Here is a 16,699-nt window from a genome sequence, read left to right as displayed (position 1 = left end):
AAACAACCCAGAAACAACAGTCCTGTATCCTTTAAACAATCTTTTCCATAGCATGAACTCTTATTAATACCCAGTAATTAAGTATATTTCAATCCTGGAGCTACTACCACTGGTGATCTTGTCTTTCTGTAATGAAACTTCAATAACAACATTTTAAAAAATTAGATAAATAGAAATTCTGGCTTCATTGTCAACTTTACATTTTTGTCAAGTGCAAATTCAGCCTGCTAAAATAAATCCTCTAGTGATGACTGAAATAATAACTTTCACTGGCATCTCTTCTTCAGGGTCTCCTTTACCCCCATTGATCTCACTCAAATACTCAAAGCAATATGACAGCAACTGATTTTGCTATTATCAATGGCATTCACATCACAGTTCTTACACATCAAATAAATTTTATTAGCTGAGATTTAATTCCTGACTCCTCTCCGAATTCACCAATTCCCTGTTCTGTTCCCTGGCTAGTGTTGTTAAGGAAGCTCTCCTCATGCAGTATGGTGATGGAGTTGATGCACAGCAGGGCTGCCTTCAGTAGTGTACACAGAGTAAAGACCATGGTCGCCTGGAGCCTTTCCAAGGCCCAACTGATCCCTCTCCCACCACACAGTGGACATAGCGGATGTGGCACCACCACAACCTCCACTGGGTCCTGTATTTCTGATCTACTGGCTATAAATTGAGGGTTCCCACAATTCCCTTCTCAGGTTTGAATATTTACTAGAGCAATTTACAGAATTCAGGGAAATATTTACTGGTTTACTATAAAGGATATTAGCAAGGGTAATCCTAATGTTGTACTAACTGGGTTCAGTGGCACATGCTGTAATCTCAGCTATACAGGAAGCCAACGCAAGAGAGTAACCGGTCCAAGTACAGCCTGGACAACATAGTGAGACCCTGTCTCAAAATAAGAAATAAAAAGAGATAAGGGTATAGCCTAATGATAAGTGTATCCAGGATTCAGTCCCCTGGACCACAACAAATAACAAAAAGCAAATAGTCTTCCTGTACAGAGAGTGCTTTTTTTTTTTTTTTTTTTTTTTTTTTTAAAGAGAGAGGGAGAGAGGAGAGAGGGAGAGAGAGAGAGAGAATTTTTTAATATTTATTTTTTAGTTCTTGGCGGACACAACATCTTTGTTGGTATGTGGTGCTGAGGATCGAACCCGGGCTGCACGCATGCCAGGCGAGCGCGCTACCGCTTGAGCCACATCCCCAGCCCCCAGAGAGTGCTTTAAAATTGGGAAAAAGAAAAGAAAAAAAAAAAGACCACAACCTTGCAGGAAAGATATAGATAGCAAAAGATATAGATAGGCAATTTATAGAAATTTAAATACAGATGAACAATAATGTATATGAAAATTGTTGGGATCTTCTCAGTTGTGTGAGAAATGAAAATTAAAGATACCAAGAGATCATTTTATCTTTCTAGCAAAAGTTAAATTTTTATTGATAGGGGTGCAGAGAGAGAATTCATTACACTGTAGGTGGAAATGTGCAGGATTACAGAGTATTGGAAAGCACTTTGATAATCTCTCAAAATTCTCAAGTACTTTGTCTCCCAAGCCAGTACACTCATTATCAGGAATTTAGTACACAGAAATAAAAGCACCAATATATAAGGACATCTATATAAGGATGTTTATTAAGTCATTGTTCATAATAATAAAAGGATACAGATAATTAAAAATAGAAATGCCCATTGATAGGGAAATGATTATATATATTATGGTTTATCCATATTCTTTAGTACACTGAAAGCCTCCCAAAAGAGTAAACTAAAACAATAGTTGTATTGAAGGTTTTGCTGAGAAATAGTACTGAATGGAAAAAATTAAAGTGTAGGAAATTATCATACCTATTTGGATTTTAGGAAATTCCTGATGTGTGACCCTTGTGTGTAAATTTTTATATGTCCAGGAATCTCTCTCACACCTAGAGATGCTGAATGAAAATACATGTATTTAAATGTATAACTGAGCTTATTTGAAAAAAGCCGATCGTGAGTGAAAATAGAGGAAACTGAAAAACCAGAGAAATATGTGACTTATGTTTTACAGTATCATTGAAGCCTGGCCCTCAGGCTAAATCTAACCCGCCACCTATTCTTGGATAGCCTATAAATAAAAATGGACTTTATGTTCTTAAATGCTTGGGGAGAAAAAATTCAAAAGAAGAATAATATTTCATAATACATGAAATTCAAATGTCAGTGTCTAAATGTATTATCAGAATATAATATTTCTACCTTGTTTAAATATCATCTTATGGCTGCTTTTGTGCTATATATAGCTGCAGTGTTGAGAAGGTATATACCATTATGTGACCTCCAAAACTGGTTCTTTGGGGAAGAAGTCTGCTGGCCTCTGCTTTAATGTTCTTGAGTGAAGTCAGTGTCATTCTCTCAGACAAAGGGATATGTCGGTGTGAAGGGACACAAGACCAGGCCTTGGATTGTTGTCATAAACAATAATAGTTGGAACTCAAATTTTCACGTAAATCTGAGCCTTTGAAGGGCATTACCTTCAGTTAAAGGATGAAATCTTCTCAACAGCATATATAAATGAAACTTATCTGTCTTTTTGATGATTCTAAATAAAGATGAAAGTTTTCAGCCTGGTGTGGTGGCACACAACTGTAATCCCAGCAGCTCGGGAGGCTGGGGCAGTAGGATTATGAGTTCAAAGCCAGCCTCAGCAATTTAGTGAATTCCTAAGCAATTAAGTGAGACCCTATCTCTAAATTAAACAATACAAAAAAGGGCTGAGAATGTGGCTCAGTGGTTGAACGCCCCTGAACTTACTCCCCAGTACCAAAAAAAAGAGAAAAGTTTTCTCTGTGACTTGTTAACTGTGGACCTGCTCTTATCATAGTATGAGCTACACATTATATTACCTACATTGTTCAGGAAAGTCAGTGTAACAGCTGGTCCTGGAGTGATAGAAACACTGAGGCACTGGGCAGAAGCAATGCAAAGCCTCCATTGGAAATCACAGAGATAAAACCCTTCTGAAGAGCTTCAGATCCCAAGTTATAAAACATACAAAGAAACAATCTACTATCAGTACATTAGAAGACTTAAGAACAACAGAGACTCCTAAGAAGAAACAAATAGAGAATGTAGGTAGTCTTGAAATTTAAAACTCAGAGTTTATTTCTTCTTTGAGGTATTCTGGCTAGGTATGAATAAGCTTCTGAACCTTCCACTTTATAATTATGAAGCACAGCATATTGAGGAAAACTTTAAGTGCCATTAGGAACAAATAGATCAACTCTGGATATCTTGTAAAACAATAGGTCTGGACTCTTTGATGACAATACGGTGGATGATTAAAAGATTGGGGGTTATTTCTCACTAAACAAGGCTAAGGAAACATAACCAAATATAGTGCATTATCCTGTTTGAGGATTAGGATGAGGAGGAACTTTAAAAGCATTCTTGAAACAGGAAACTTTGAGTACTAATTAAATATTAAGTGTTATTATGGAATTAATTTTAAGTGTAATAATGGTGATATAATTTGGTAGGAGAACGTATTGATTGATTGGTTGGTTGATTAATTGATTATAGTGTGATAGTACTGGATTGAGCCCAGAGGTACTCTACCACTGAGCTACATTCCCAACACTTTGTTTTTGTTTTTGAAGATAGGGTCTGCTTAGTTGTAGAGGTTGGCATCATACTTAGTATCCTCCTGCCTCAGACTCCTGAATCACTGAGGTTACAGATGTGTGCCACCACACTTGAATATCCTTATCCTTAAATAGATGGTTAAGTATTTAGGGGTGAAATGTCATGATGACTTTCACCTTTGCCTACTTATTTGAGATGTAACTTATACTTATCTCAAGCATACTGTTCAATGATTTTTTAACATATGTAACTGCCTTATAAATTGATATGTAAAGCATTTCTGTTGCTCAAAAGGGTTCTTTTATGCCCCTCAAATGTAATACTCACACTCAAGATTCTGACTTTTATCTCAATCAGTTATTTTGGAACTTACTTCCACACACTGATGGATAAATTTTAATTTAGTAAAAATTAAAAACTTATGGTCTTCAAGAGACAATGTTAAAAGAATAAAAAGACAAACTACAGATAGTTAATATTTGCAGTGTTTATAAAGGGCAGGTATCTAGAATATTAAGGAACTCTGAAAACTCAAAAATAAGAAAACAAATCAGCCATTTAAATAACAGACAAAACATAAGAACAAGGCTGGGGTTATGGCTCAGTGGCGGAGCGCTTGCCTAGCAAGTGTGAGGCACTGGGTTCGATCCTCAGCACCACATAAAAATGAGTAAAATAAAGATATAGTGTCCATCTACAGCTAAAAAAAAATTAAAAGAAAAACTTTTAAAAAATATATGAACAGACACTTTACCAAAGAATTATATAAATGATACATAAATACATGAGAAGATGCTTATTAGAGGAATGCACATTTAAGAGACAAGATAAAATACCTCCTAAAATGGTAGAAGAATGACCATATCAAATATTAGTGAGGAACTATAAGGAGGTACTAGAATTTCCATATGCTGCTGGTGGGAATAAATAATGGGTAGACCATTTGGGGAAAGAATTTGGAGGTTTTATTTAATGCATTTCCTTTCAAAATTCCAACAGTGTTTTTTGCAGAAATATACAAATCCATCTTAAAATTTATATAGGATCTCAAGGGGACCCCAAATAGCCAAAACAGTCTTGAGTGAGGCCCTGGTTTTTACTCAGTACTACAAAAAAACCTTCCAAAACAGTCTTGAAAAAGAAAAACAACAATGGGCTGGGATTGTGGCTCAGCGGTAGAGGCTCATCTCGCCCTGGGTTCGATCCTCAACACCACATAAAAATAAATAAGTGAAATAAAGATAATGTGTCCAACTCCAACTAAAAAATAAATATTTAAAATTTTTAAAAAAAGAACAAAGTTGGAGGCCTTGCACTTCCTGAATTCAAAATTTTTACAAAACTACAGCAATCAAAACAATGCCATACTGGCAGATAGCATATATACGTAGAGAGCCCAGAAATAAATCCTCACATATATGGTTAGATGATCTTTGACAAGGATACCAGGACCACTCCATGAGGAAAATAGAGTGTCTCTTCATCAAATAATGTTGGAAAACTGAATATCTACATGCAAAATTATAATGAGATATGGGAATCTTGCTTTAACCACATACAAAAGTTAACTTTAAATGGATTGAATACATTTAAGAGCTAAAACTGTAAAACTTTTAGAAGAAAATATAGGAAAAAAACTTCGTGGCGTTGGATTTGGTAATGATTTTGTCTGTCGCACCAAAAGCACAAGTAACACTAGTGAAAATGGACAATTTGGACTATATCAAAATTTAAAACATCAGGGCTGGAGATGCTGCTCAGTGGTAGAGCTCTTACCTATCATGTGCAAGGCCCTGAATTTAATCCCCAGTAACTTCAGTGCATCAGAGGTTTGAGTTAACAGTGAAAATGCAACCTGGAGTTGCAAAATGCTTGCATATCATGTGTCTGGTAAGGGGTTAATATCTAGAATATAGGGGCTGGAGTTGTGGCTCAGTGGCAGAGCATTTGCCTCGCACATGTAAGGCACTGGGTTCGATCCTTAGCACCACATTAAAAGAATTAAATAAACAGAGTAAAGATATTGTGTCTGTGTATAACTAAAAAAAAAATTATTTAAAAAATGTAGAATGTATATGTCAATAACAAAAAAAGTTAAAAATTGGCAGAGAACTTGAATGGATGTTTATTCAAAGAAGATATACAAATGGCAAGAAACATGAATAGGTACTCAACCTTGCCAATCACTAAGAACATTAGAATCTTTAGGAAACTGCAAATCAAAACCATAATGAGATACCAGTCCACACCCATTAAGATAGCTACTATCAAATTAACAAAACCACAGGTTTGGTAAGGATTTGGAGAAATGGGACCCCTTGTACATTATTGGTGGAAATAGAAAATGGTACAGCTGCTATTGACTATAGTTATAGAAGTTCTCCAAAAAATTAAAAATAGAATTATCACACAATTCAGCAGGTCTACTTCAAGTTATAAAACCAAAAGAATTGAAAGCAGATTCTTGAAGAGATATTTGTATATCTATGTTATAGCAGCAGCAATATTCACAATAGCCACAAGAGGAAAATACCCCAAGTGTCCATTGATGGATGAATATATTTTTTAAAAAAGTATGATTTATATACAATGAAATACTATTTCGCCTTAAAAATGAAGGATATTCTGATGAATGTTACCACATGGATAAACCTTTGGAACATTATTCTAAATGAAATGAGCCAATCCCAAAATGAATAAATCCTATATAATCTACTTTTATGACATACCTAGAGCATTCAGATTCATGGAGACAGAAAGTAGAATGGTGGTTACCAAAGACTGGAAGGAGGAGCAATGAGGATTGTTAAATGGGTATAAAATATCATTTTACAATGTGGCAAGAGTTCTGGAGGCACTACATTGTGAATATACTTAATACTACTCAACTGAATGCTTAAAAGTAGTTAAGATGATAGACTTTATGTGTATATTTTACCACAACTTAAAAAAATAAAACAGTATGGTAGTTATGTGTAAACTTAAATATACCCGGCCATTTTCTTTTAGGTGTTTACCCAATAAAAAAGAAAGCATATGCTCATACAGAGATTTTTACACAAATGATCTTAGTTGCTTTATTTATAATAACCCCAAATCTAGATGAACCATCAGGTGAATGGTTAAATTTTGGTACAGCCATAAAATGAAATACTGCTCAATAGAAAGGTATGAATTGATATATACAACAGATGACTCTCAAGATAATTATGCTAATTGAAAGAAGCCAGACAAAAACTAGTACAAACTCTATAATTTCATTTATATAAAATTCTAGAAAATGCAAATTGTGACAGAATAGCACATCAAGATTTATTTGGGCATGGTATTAGGACAGGAGGGAGTCATTGCATAGAAGCACAAGAAAACTCAGAAAATGATGGATATATTCATTATCTTAAAAATAATGATGGTTGCATGGATGTATACACAATAAACTACACAAAATCATGTACTATATACATCATTGTGTTATGTCAGTTATACTTTTTTTTAATTAAAAACCTTAAAGCTGATGATGATATGTAAGTATATATAAAATATTTTAAGGGGAAAAGAATCATTAAGGGGAGAAAAGTCATGCTTAAATTAATTTTAAAAAAAACCAGAATTCTAAGCATTGTATTTGAACAGTGTACTTGTAGATCATACTAAATTCTCTATTTGACATGATTACTATTCCATTCAAATAGATTACAGGCTTCCTGAGGACAGGAAAACCATCCCTTATGGTCATTTTTAAAACAATTTAATTCCAACGAAGAAACAATGCTAGCACCCAAATTCATGAGCAGAGATCAAGTTTTTTCAGCATCTGGTCGTATCCTGAACATCATTTATTTCTGATTGCCCAGCATTCATTCCATCTCATTGTAACAATTTCATGGTATTTCTTGGAACCGTATCTTCCTATCCATGTGATTTGGATAGTGTGACCCATACTTGGGCTTCAGGAGGGTATACATGTAATTCAGACCTTATCAATTAACAAAATCCATGTCCTTGATCACAGCTATTGGTTCAGGAATAGTTGTGTGGCTCCAGTTGGTTCATTGTTAACCCTAGGAGTTTTACTGAATTGTGAAGAAGTTTTCTTTACTGAGGTGGCTTTAGCTTTGTAGAGTGAAAAACTCAAACCAACAAGGCTTATCATGCTGCATGAGCCACTCTGAGAATGAAACCAGTGCAGAGGAAAACAGAGCCAGAAGATGGATAGACTTGAGTCCTGATGACAGTATTTGTGCCCTTGGATCCACTTGTGTGTGAAACTAGAATACCCCCTGGACTTTGCAGTTATGTGAACCAATAAATACTTTTTTTTTAGGTTGTTGATGGACATTTTTATTTGTTTGTTTATTTATGGTGCTGAGAATTGAACCCAGTGCCTCACACATGCCAGGCCCTATACTGAGCCACAACCCCAGCCCTAAAGACCCTTTTTTGCTTATGTAAAAAAAAAAAAAAAAGAAAGAAAAGGAAAAAAGAAAGAAACTTGTAGGATACAGTTGAAGCAACGTTTAAAGGAAAATTTATATTGATAAAAAGCCTTATTTGTTGCAAAATAAAATTTAAAACCAATGAAGTAACTGTTAAGTTAGGGGGGAAAAACAAAAATAAATAAATTCAAAACAAAATGATGGGGCTGTGGCTGTGGCTCAGTGGTAGAGCACTTGCCTAGCATGTGTGAGGCACTGGGTTCCATCCTCAGCATCACATAAAAGTAAACAAATAAGATAAAGGTCTCAGCATCTAAAAAAAAAAAATTTTTAAATGACAATAAATAGCAAAATAAAGGTTGAATATTTAAAAAGACTGATAAATCTGGCAAAAAGGAACAAGAATAAAGATAGAAATAATGTAAGTGATCATAAAGGTACCATAATAATCATACAGTATAGATTTTTAAAAATTGAGTCCAGTGAACAAAAAAATTAGGAAAATAAATAATGATTTATTGAACATGAATGTGTTTCTGAGATGAATTAAAAAAGGAATCGAAAATTTGGCTAGGTCTTGTAGGAGATGAAAAATCTCTTCTGCCCTCTTAGTTTGTGCAACTGGAGCCTTAGAAATTAAACTTACAAAAAAACATTAACAAGAAAAAAGACAAGCTTTACTTGATATTCATATTTTTATGTGTATACAAGGTCTTCATATACAATAAATGAAGATCCAGTAAGTTCATATGCCTGATTATATACTGATCAAGAAAAAATGAAATCTGGAGCTATGAAAAGGCAAAGGACTTTCTAGGGGCTGTAAGTACAGGAAGATTAATATATAGTGGAAACTAATGGGAGGTAAAGGTTATTTTAGTAACATTTGTTTTCACATTCCTCTCAATGTTGTATCTTAATGTTCCTCATGACAACGAAACTTTGGATTTTCCAGGAGCAGAAATTTGTTAGCTTTCTCAGAACTTGCTTCTTAAATCAGATAAAGAAAACTCTGGCAAAGCTTTTTTCAGTATCTGTTGTTTCTCAGTGTCTGTAGTTAAAACAATTCTATACTAAAGTGACTTATTTTGAAATGGCATATTCTGACCCTGTTCAGCCTATGATCACGTTAAAAAATGTCTATATTTATGCCTCTACAGGCAAATTCTACAAAACATTTAAGGAATGCAGAATGCTAGTCATATACAAATTTTAATGTTTAATAAAAAAAATAAAAATACATTTCCCAATTCAGTTTATGAAGCCTGCATATATTGGTTCTAAAACCAGGCAAGATTATTTGATGAAGGAAAAATAAAGGTTAGTCTTACTTGTGAAAGTATTTGCAAAAATCTTTAATAAAATATTGCCAAATAGTCCAGCATTGTATATCATTGAGAAGAGTAATTCTTCTAAATTAATTAAATAAATTAATTCTAAATTAATAATGGTTTTTAACAATCTTCAAGGTTCACATTAACAGACTAAAGGGAAAATGTTGCACGAAACATCTCTAGATAGAATAAGCAAAAGACATTTAACATCCTTTTGTAATTAGAAAAAATTGGAATAAAAGAGTTTTCTTATTGATAAAATTATCATGTCAAAAAATTTCTAAAAAGCATCCTACTTAATGATACAATCTCATTAAATTCAGAAACAGGCAAGACAAATGTCTTTCTGCCATTTTTGTTCAACATGAAATTGGATTTCCTGGTCACTGCAGATCAAATCAATGATATAAAAAAATAAGGATAATACAGAAACAAAACTCATTATTTGCAAATAATGTGTCTATGTAGAAAATTTATTAACAAATTATTAAATAAGAAAACAGCACTTAATGCATGTAATTCTGTTTAAAAATGGTACCATAGACAATTTTAACAGAACAAGAGAAACACTTTTTATTTCATGCTTAATACCCTTCCTTAACAATTTTAACAGATACAATAATATGTGGGAAGCTTTGTGAAGAAAATGTGTACAATTTTATTGAAATATATTTTAAAAGAATAAAAGAAAAAGTTACTTTATTTCTGATTATTTCCCTATTATATTTCTCCCCACATTAATCTATAAATTCTGTGCAGATCCATTAAAAATCTAAATAGGGGCTGGGGTTGTAGCTCAGTGGCAGAGCGCTTGCCTAGCTTGTGTGAGGCACTAGGTTCTATTCTCAACACTACGTATCAATCAATAAATAAAATAAAGGTCCATTGACAACTAAAAAAATTTAAAAAAAAAATTTTTTAATTCTAAATGGTCTTATCCATCTTCCCTGCCTTATCTGACAAGCTAATTCTCTAATATTTATATGGAAGAGCAAAAGACTACCCTCTAGAGACCTTTTCAAGGGATGGCCTGTTTTAGTGAGAAGTATTTGCTTGGAGTTCAGTTTTTTAATCTATCTTTTTATCCTGTTAAAATTCAAGTACAGGGGCTGGGGTTGTGGTTCAGTGGTAGAGCGCTTGCCTCGCATGTGAGAAACCCTGGGTTCGATCCTCAACACCACATAAAAATAAATAAACAAAACAAAGATATTGTGTCAATGTATAACTAAAAAAATATTTTAAAAAATTCAAGTACAGTTAAAATTTCTTTATTAAAAGTTGTAGGGGTTATTTCACAGTGGTGGTTTTAAATTCTTTTCAAAATTTGTGACAAATATTAGAAGTATAATTTTAAGAAGTAATTCACAGATTTTATGAATTTTTATTCATCATATTAAAAATAACATTTTTTTCTGAAAATAAAAGCATATAAACCTGGTGTCTTATCTCATAAATAAAAATAGTGGTTAAAAAGAATAAACATTATCATTATTATCTAAAATACAAGTATGAAGACATGAATTGGTGTGAGTATACTATGTATACAACCAGAGATATGAAAAATTGAACTCTATATATGTAGTAAGAATTGTAATATATTTTCCTTTTATAAATAAATAAATAAATAAATAAGAATAAACATTGATTTATCTTTGAATCATGTATAAAAAAACTGTTAATTGTGGTTGTCTCAGGGTTGGGAATACTGTCTGGAACAAGAGAAACTAACTTTTTACTTTATACTTAATACCCTTCTTTCACATAATGCAAAACTGTACTTTATGGTAGTTTAGGGTAATGCACAAATAAAGATACACTATATATCTCTGTATATTAACTGTATATACTAAATGGCTGTATGAATATGTATATATGTATATATATTGCAATATCTGATAGTTATTTCTTTCTTGATGAATAATTGGGTAATGCTGCAATATATGTTTAAATATAAATCCTGAAACTGAGAATATTTTTATAGATTAAATACCTAGAAATAATTATTTGGTCATATAATATGCATACTTAGAACTTTGTAATACCTTAAAATCAGAAAAGCAGAGTGCTTTTGTTTTTGGTACTGGGAATTGAACCCAACACTTTACCAATGAGCCACATCTTTTTATTTTATATTGACACAGGGTCTCACTAAGTTACTTAGAGCCTCGATTTGCTGAGCCTGGCCTAGACCTTGCAATCCTCCTGTCGTCTCAGCCTCCTGGGTTGCTGGGATTGTAGGCAGGAGCCATGTATGACTCCTAGCTCAGAAAAATTTTTCTCAACAGTCTAAGGAAAAGGTGTGAGTTCTGTAAGAACCTATGTCACAGTAAGAGAAAGAAAAATGAAGAAAACAAGAATAAAACTGAATGTGGAAGGGACCAAAAGGGAAATATTAAAGATAGGAAATCCAGTATAATTTAAACTATTAGGCCTGAGATACATATCTTTTTCTCTGTGTGTTTATGTGCAAAACATAATAATAAAAAAATTAAGTGTTAGATTTGCCCAGTTACCCCAGACAGTGACTTGTCCTAAGTCTTCCTTCTTGAGTTTATAATTCAAAAGACAGAATTTCCTTTTTTTAAAGATACATTTAGATACTTCAAATATCATACATTTCACCCCTTTAACAATGGTTTTTGTATACTCATACGTAAGAGTAATACAACTATCACCTACTTTATATATATATATATATATGCAACCATTTATCTACTTTCTTTTTATATATATAATATATAAAATAATGTAGGTAAGTGGTTGCCCATACATATATATATATATATATATATAAATTATATGTTGTAGATAGACACAATACCTTTATTTTATTTGTTTTTATGTGGTGCTAAGGATCAAACCCAGTGCCTCACACATGCTAGGCAAGCACTTTACCCTGAGCTACAGTCCCAGCCCCTACTTATCTGTTTTCTATCTCTGTAGATTTGTGTGTTTACTCTTGGCAGTTTGTGTAATGTAATCATGAAGTATGCGGCTTCTTTTACTTAGCATGTTGCCAAGGTCCATCCATGGCATAACGTGTCAGTCCTTCCAGTCTTTTCTTTCTCTGCTTACCTTTCCCCTCTCCTCCCCTTTCCTTCCTTCCTTCCTTCCTTCCTTCCTTCCTTTCTTTCTTTCTTGTTTGTTTTTAAGGTGGGATATTGAACCCCTAGACTCAAGGGATCCTCCTGCTTTACCCTCCTAGGACTACAGGTGGATTTTGCCATGCCAGCTCTTTTGTTCCCTCTTTATAGCAAAATAATATCCCCTTCTATTAGATGTATATATAACATTTTATCTGTATATTTATCTGTTGATGGTATTTGTGTTGCTTCTACTTTTTAGCTATTAGAAATAATTCTGCTATGAACATTTATGTACAGGTTTTTACGTGGGTATATATTTTTATCTTTCTTGGGTATATACTTCTAGTAACCTTTTGAGGAATTGCCAAGATGTTTTCCTAAATACCTGCATGATTACACTTTCTCACCAGCTTGAGGATTCAGTTTTTTCCACATTTTTGCCAACATTTATTTCATATTTGTCTTTCTGATTAAAACTATCCTAGCAGGTATGGAATAGTATGTCATTGTGGTTCTTGTTTTCAGTTCCCCGATAGCTAAGGACAATCAAGTATCTTCATGTGGTTATCAGCTTTTGTATACCTTTTGGAAGAATAAATCTGCTTTTATAAATTGTCTTAAATGCTATGCACAAACACAATGCCAGAGGTCTGAAACAATAAAAAAATAACACGTTTTGAACAATAATAGCAATAGTAGAGAAAAGAGAAAGTAGCCAGGATTATTGCTTTTAGAGGTAGGAAAAGGTATGTACATATTCTATAAGGGTCTGTGTCAAAATAGAAGAAAGAAAAGGTGAAGAGAACAGAAATAAAACACAATGCTTCAGGGACCAAAAATATTAAAGATATGTAAGCCTAAAATTAGATTAAACAGTACAAATAAGATAGATTTAACGGAAGTATTGTAATGTCAAAAAATGTGGAAGCTTAAAAACAAGGTTGACCTTCTGAAATAAAATAGTAACTACTAGGAAGATATATGCATCAAATGGCACAAAATTTTTACTGTTCTGCTCATTCAAAAACAATACAAGTATTGATTTCAGAATTAAAATTTTAGCAAGTAGACAAATTCACAAATAAGGATTCCACAAATAATGAGATCAATTGTACCAATCCAGTCACTTCTTTAATACTTCTCATGAAGAACCCTCTCCCTCATGATAAGCTTTTCCCTTGCTGGATAGTTTTAATGGTTATATTGAGCTAAAATCTATCTCCTTTTATTTCCAATCACAGCTTCTAATTAAACTTTCTGTATTGTTCCTTCTTTAATATACTGCTTAAATTCAGCTGTCTTATATTCATCTTTGTTCCGTTTTTCACCCCCTCGGATAAAAATTCCCAATTCTTTGGAAACATTTGGGTTGCTAAGTACTTTGAACTGATTTAAATGTATGGGATGATTAATTTTTATTATAAATAACTAACACATCACCTTCTTCTTATGCCACCCCCTAGCAAAAACTGCACTCCCTATAGTCCCACTGCCTCTCTTTAGTCTATGCTAAATTCACCTGGGGATGTGAACATGGGAAAAGGCCAAGCATAACTGTCTCTTTCCTTTGCCTTACCCTTCCCCATTCCCAGAGTCATCTGTACTTCTTTCTATGTTAGCTTTATTCTGTGACCAGATTTTCTCAGTGTACTACCTACTAGGAAGATGGCCACCCTGAAGTGTCCAGATTTGTATTCTCTAGGCCTACTGTAACTGCAGTAGAAATAGGAACTTCTCTCAACCTATGTCCACATATTGGTTTAGGGAATAACTCGGGTGCTGTTTATGTCATATATCTAGCTTTAAGCTAGTTGTATTGCTAGGGATATAGGGAGCTCATTGGCCAACTTATGTCATCTGTAGCTAGAAAAGTAATGCCTCTAGATTGATATAGCCTCTCTAATGACATGTGGATTTCTAGAGAGAGGCAAGTTCCCAGAGGAAATAGGGGCACTGGGTAACTAAACAACAAATATCAATTATGCACATTAAGACAAGTATTTTCTTCCTATTGTGTTTTGGGTCAATAAGATGTCTCTTAAGGACTATCAGTGTGATTGAAGGATTGCACAGTTTTCAACTTTGAACAATGTTGGACCAAAATTGATTTTACTTTAAATGCTGACATCTATTATTTCTCAATGGTAGGTATATTGTATGGATGGATATATTATAATGGGTACAATTATATTTTCTGTTCCTTTTTAAAATATTTCATAACTTTAATAAAAGACCAAAAATCAAATTGTGATCTGGGTCAGTAAGATTAAAAATAATAGATATTTTGGTTATAATTCCCTGTAATATTAAGTGAGCTATAAGAAATGATATCGCATTTAACCTAGTAATCCATGATATTTTAAAGGATTTGTGTTAGGAAGATAAATTACTGAGGGTTTTGTTGTTATTGGGGTTTTGTTTTTTCCCCAATTATATGAAAAAAAATTTTTCCCTCTTACATATATTTATACTGTAGGTACCTGCAAGGTGTGGAGTTACAGTACGAGACAGTCTAAAGAAAGCACTGATGATGCGAGGTCTTATCCCAGAGTGCTGTGCTGTTTACAGAATTCAGGATGGGTATGGTTTGTATGTGTTGTGAAATTTTGTTACAAAGAAAATCAGACATTAAACTTTGGAGTTTTCTGTAGGATCTGTACCCAAACCTAGGGGATTGAAAAGCAACTTTAGGGGAAAATTTTTTAATTAGTACTGAGTTAATTAATTTTGTGTTAACTATGATATTTGTTATTCTAATCAAATGACTTTATTGGAGTTTGAGATTTTTTGGATTTTTCAACCATAGAATGAGATTTACTTGGATAATGAATCCTTATATACTACCTCATTTTTTTTTTTTCTTTTAGTACCGGGAATTAAATCCAGGATACTTGACCACTGAGCCACATACCCAGCCCTTTTTTATATTTTATTTAGAGACAGGGTCTTGCTGAGTTGCTAAGTGTCTCACTAATCTGCTGAGGCTAGCTTTGACCGTGAGATCCTCCTGCTTCAGCCTCATGCTCCACCACGCCCAGCTCCACTCCCTCATTTTTAATACAAACTCATACTCTCAAAAAAAGTTGGTGTACCTAACCGTTCTTCTATTAATAGCATTTATTTAAATTTTTATATTTTCCAAAATTTCAATTTGCTGGGATTATAGGCATAATCATGCTCCACCATGCCCAGCTCCACTCCCTCATTTTAAATACAAACTCATGCTCTCAAAAAAAGTTTATCAAAATTAACATTTTAAACTTTTTCTTTCAGAAAGTATCTAACATTGTTCTAAGACTCTCAGATTTTGAATCCAAATTTTCAATCATGTCTTGGAGGGCATATGGTGCCTCTTTTTCTCTGAATAGATAAGTCCATGCCTTTGATTTTTTTTTTTTTTTTTTGAGGAAGAAGACAGGAATAATCAATTTTTTACTGTTGTATGTCTTTTCTGGAAAAGAGTACATCTCTTTACCCTGCTATATGTCTAAGAGTGATACGTTATTTGGGTAAACTTAAAAATTTATTACCATTTAAATTTCTGAAGATTGAAGACCAGGGAGCCAAGCCTCCCAATTACTAGCCCCTCAATAACCAATTTTCATATCTTCAGCATTAGGCATGTGAGTATTCTTAGGTACAGTAACCAAGAAAGACTTATGTCTATATTTTTCAGAGAGAAGAAACCAATTGGCTGGGACACTGATATTTCCTGGCTTACAGGGGAAGAATTGCATGTAGAAGTGTTGGAAAATGTTCCACTTACAACACACAACTTTGTATGTACCTTTACATTTTTGGCATTTCAAAAATGTTCAAGTTCTTATGAATGTATTTTTATTGAGGAATATGAAAATGGTTGACTCATTTTGTGTTGACATTTTACATAAGTTGAAAATTTGTTCTTTAAACTTTTGTTTAAAGAGGTTTATTTTCATCCTGATTTCTTTTTAACTTAAAAAGAAATACATGTCTGTTATTAAGAGAAAAAATTGGAATGCTGCAAAAAAGTATATGAAGTAAAAAAATGAAAATCCCCCTCCTACAGGTCAACATTTGTATAGACTAAATGGGTAACTGAATACACAAACATATGCCTATAACTGTAAACCCAGCGTTTTCTCCTTTCTCATTTTTTTTCTCCTTCTTCATTACTTTCCATGCTCTGGTGATATTCCTCACCTTTTTTTATTTATTTTTTTATTCAAC

General features: G+C 33.2%; 1 protein-coding gene across 6 annotated transcripts in view; it reads left to right on the top strand.

Moving 5' to 3' along the window:
- BRAF (B-Raf proto-oncogene, serine/threonine kinase) overlaps positions 1–16,699 on the top strand; it is a 189,402-nt gene that overhangs the window by 99,479 nt on the left and 73,224 nt on the right. For all 6 annotated transcript variants that reach the window (XM_081284997.1, XM_081285000.1, XM_081284995.1 and 3 more), the window contains 2 exons: positions 14,967–15,070; positions 16,167–16,269. In XM_081284997.1, the coding sequence (XP_081141123.1) occupies positions 14,967–15,070; positions 16,167–16,269 (207 nt within the window). The remainder of the gene's footprint in view (positions 1–14,966; positions 15,071–16,166; positions 16,270–16,699) is intronic.

The sequence above is a fragment of the Spermophilus citellus genome (genome assembly GCF_964194105.1).
Source record: "Spermophilus citellus genome assembly, chromosome: 3".
NCBI lineage: Eukaryota > Metazoa > Chordata > Mammalia > Rodentia > Sciuridae > Spermophilus > Spermophilus citellus.
Note: the sequence above shows the minus strand (reverse complement) of the source record. Positions and strands in the feature narration are given on the sequence as shown.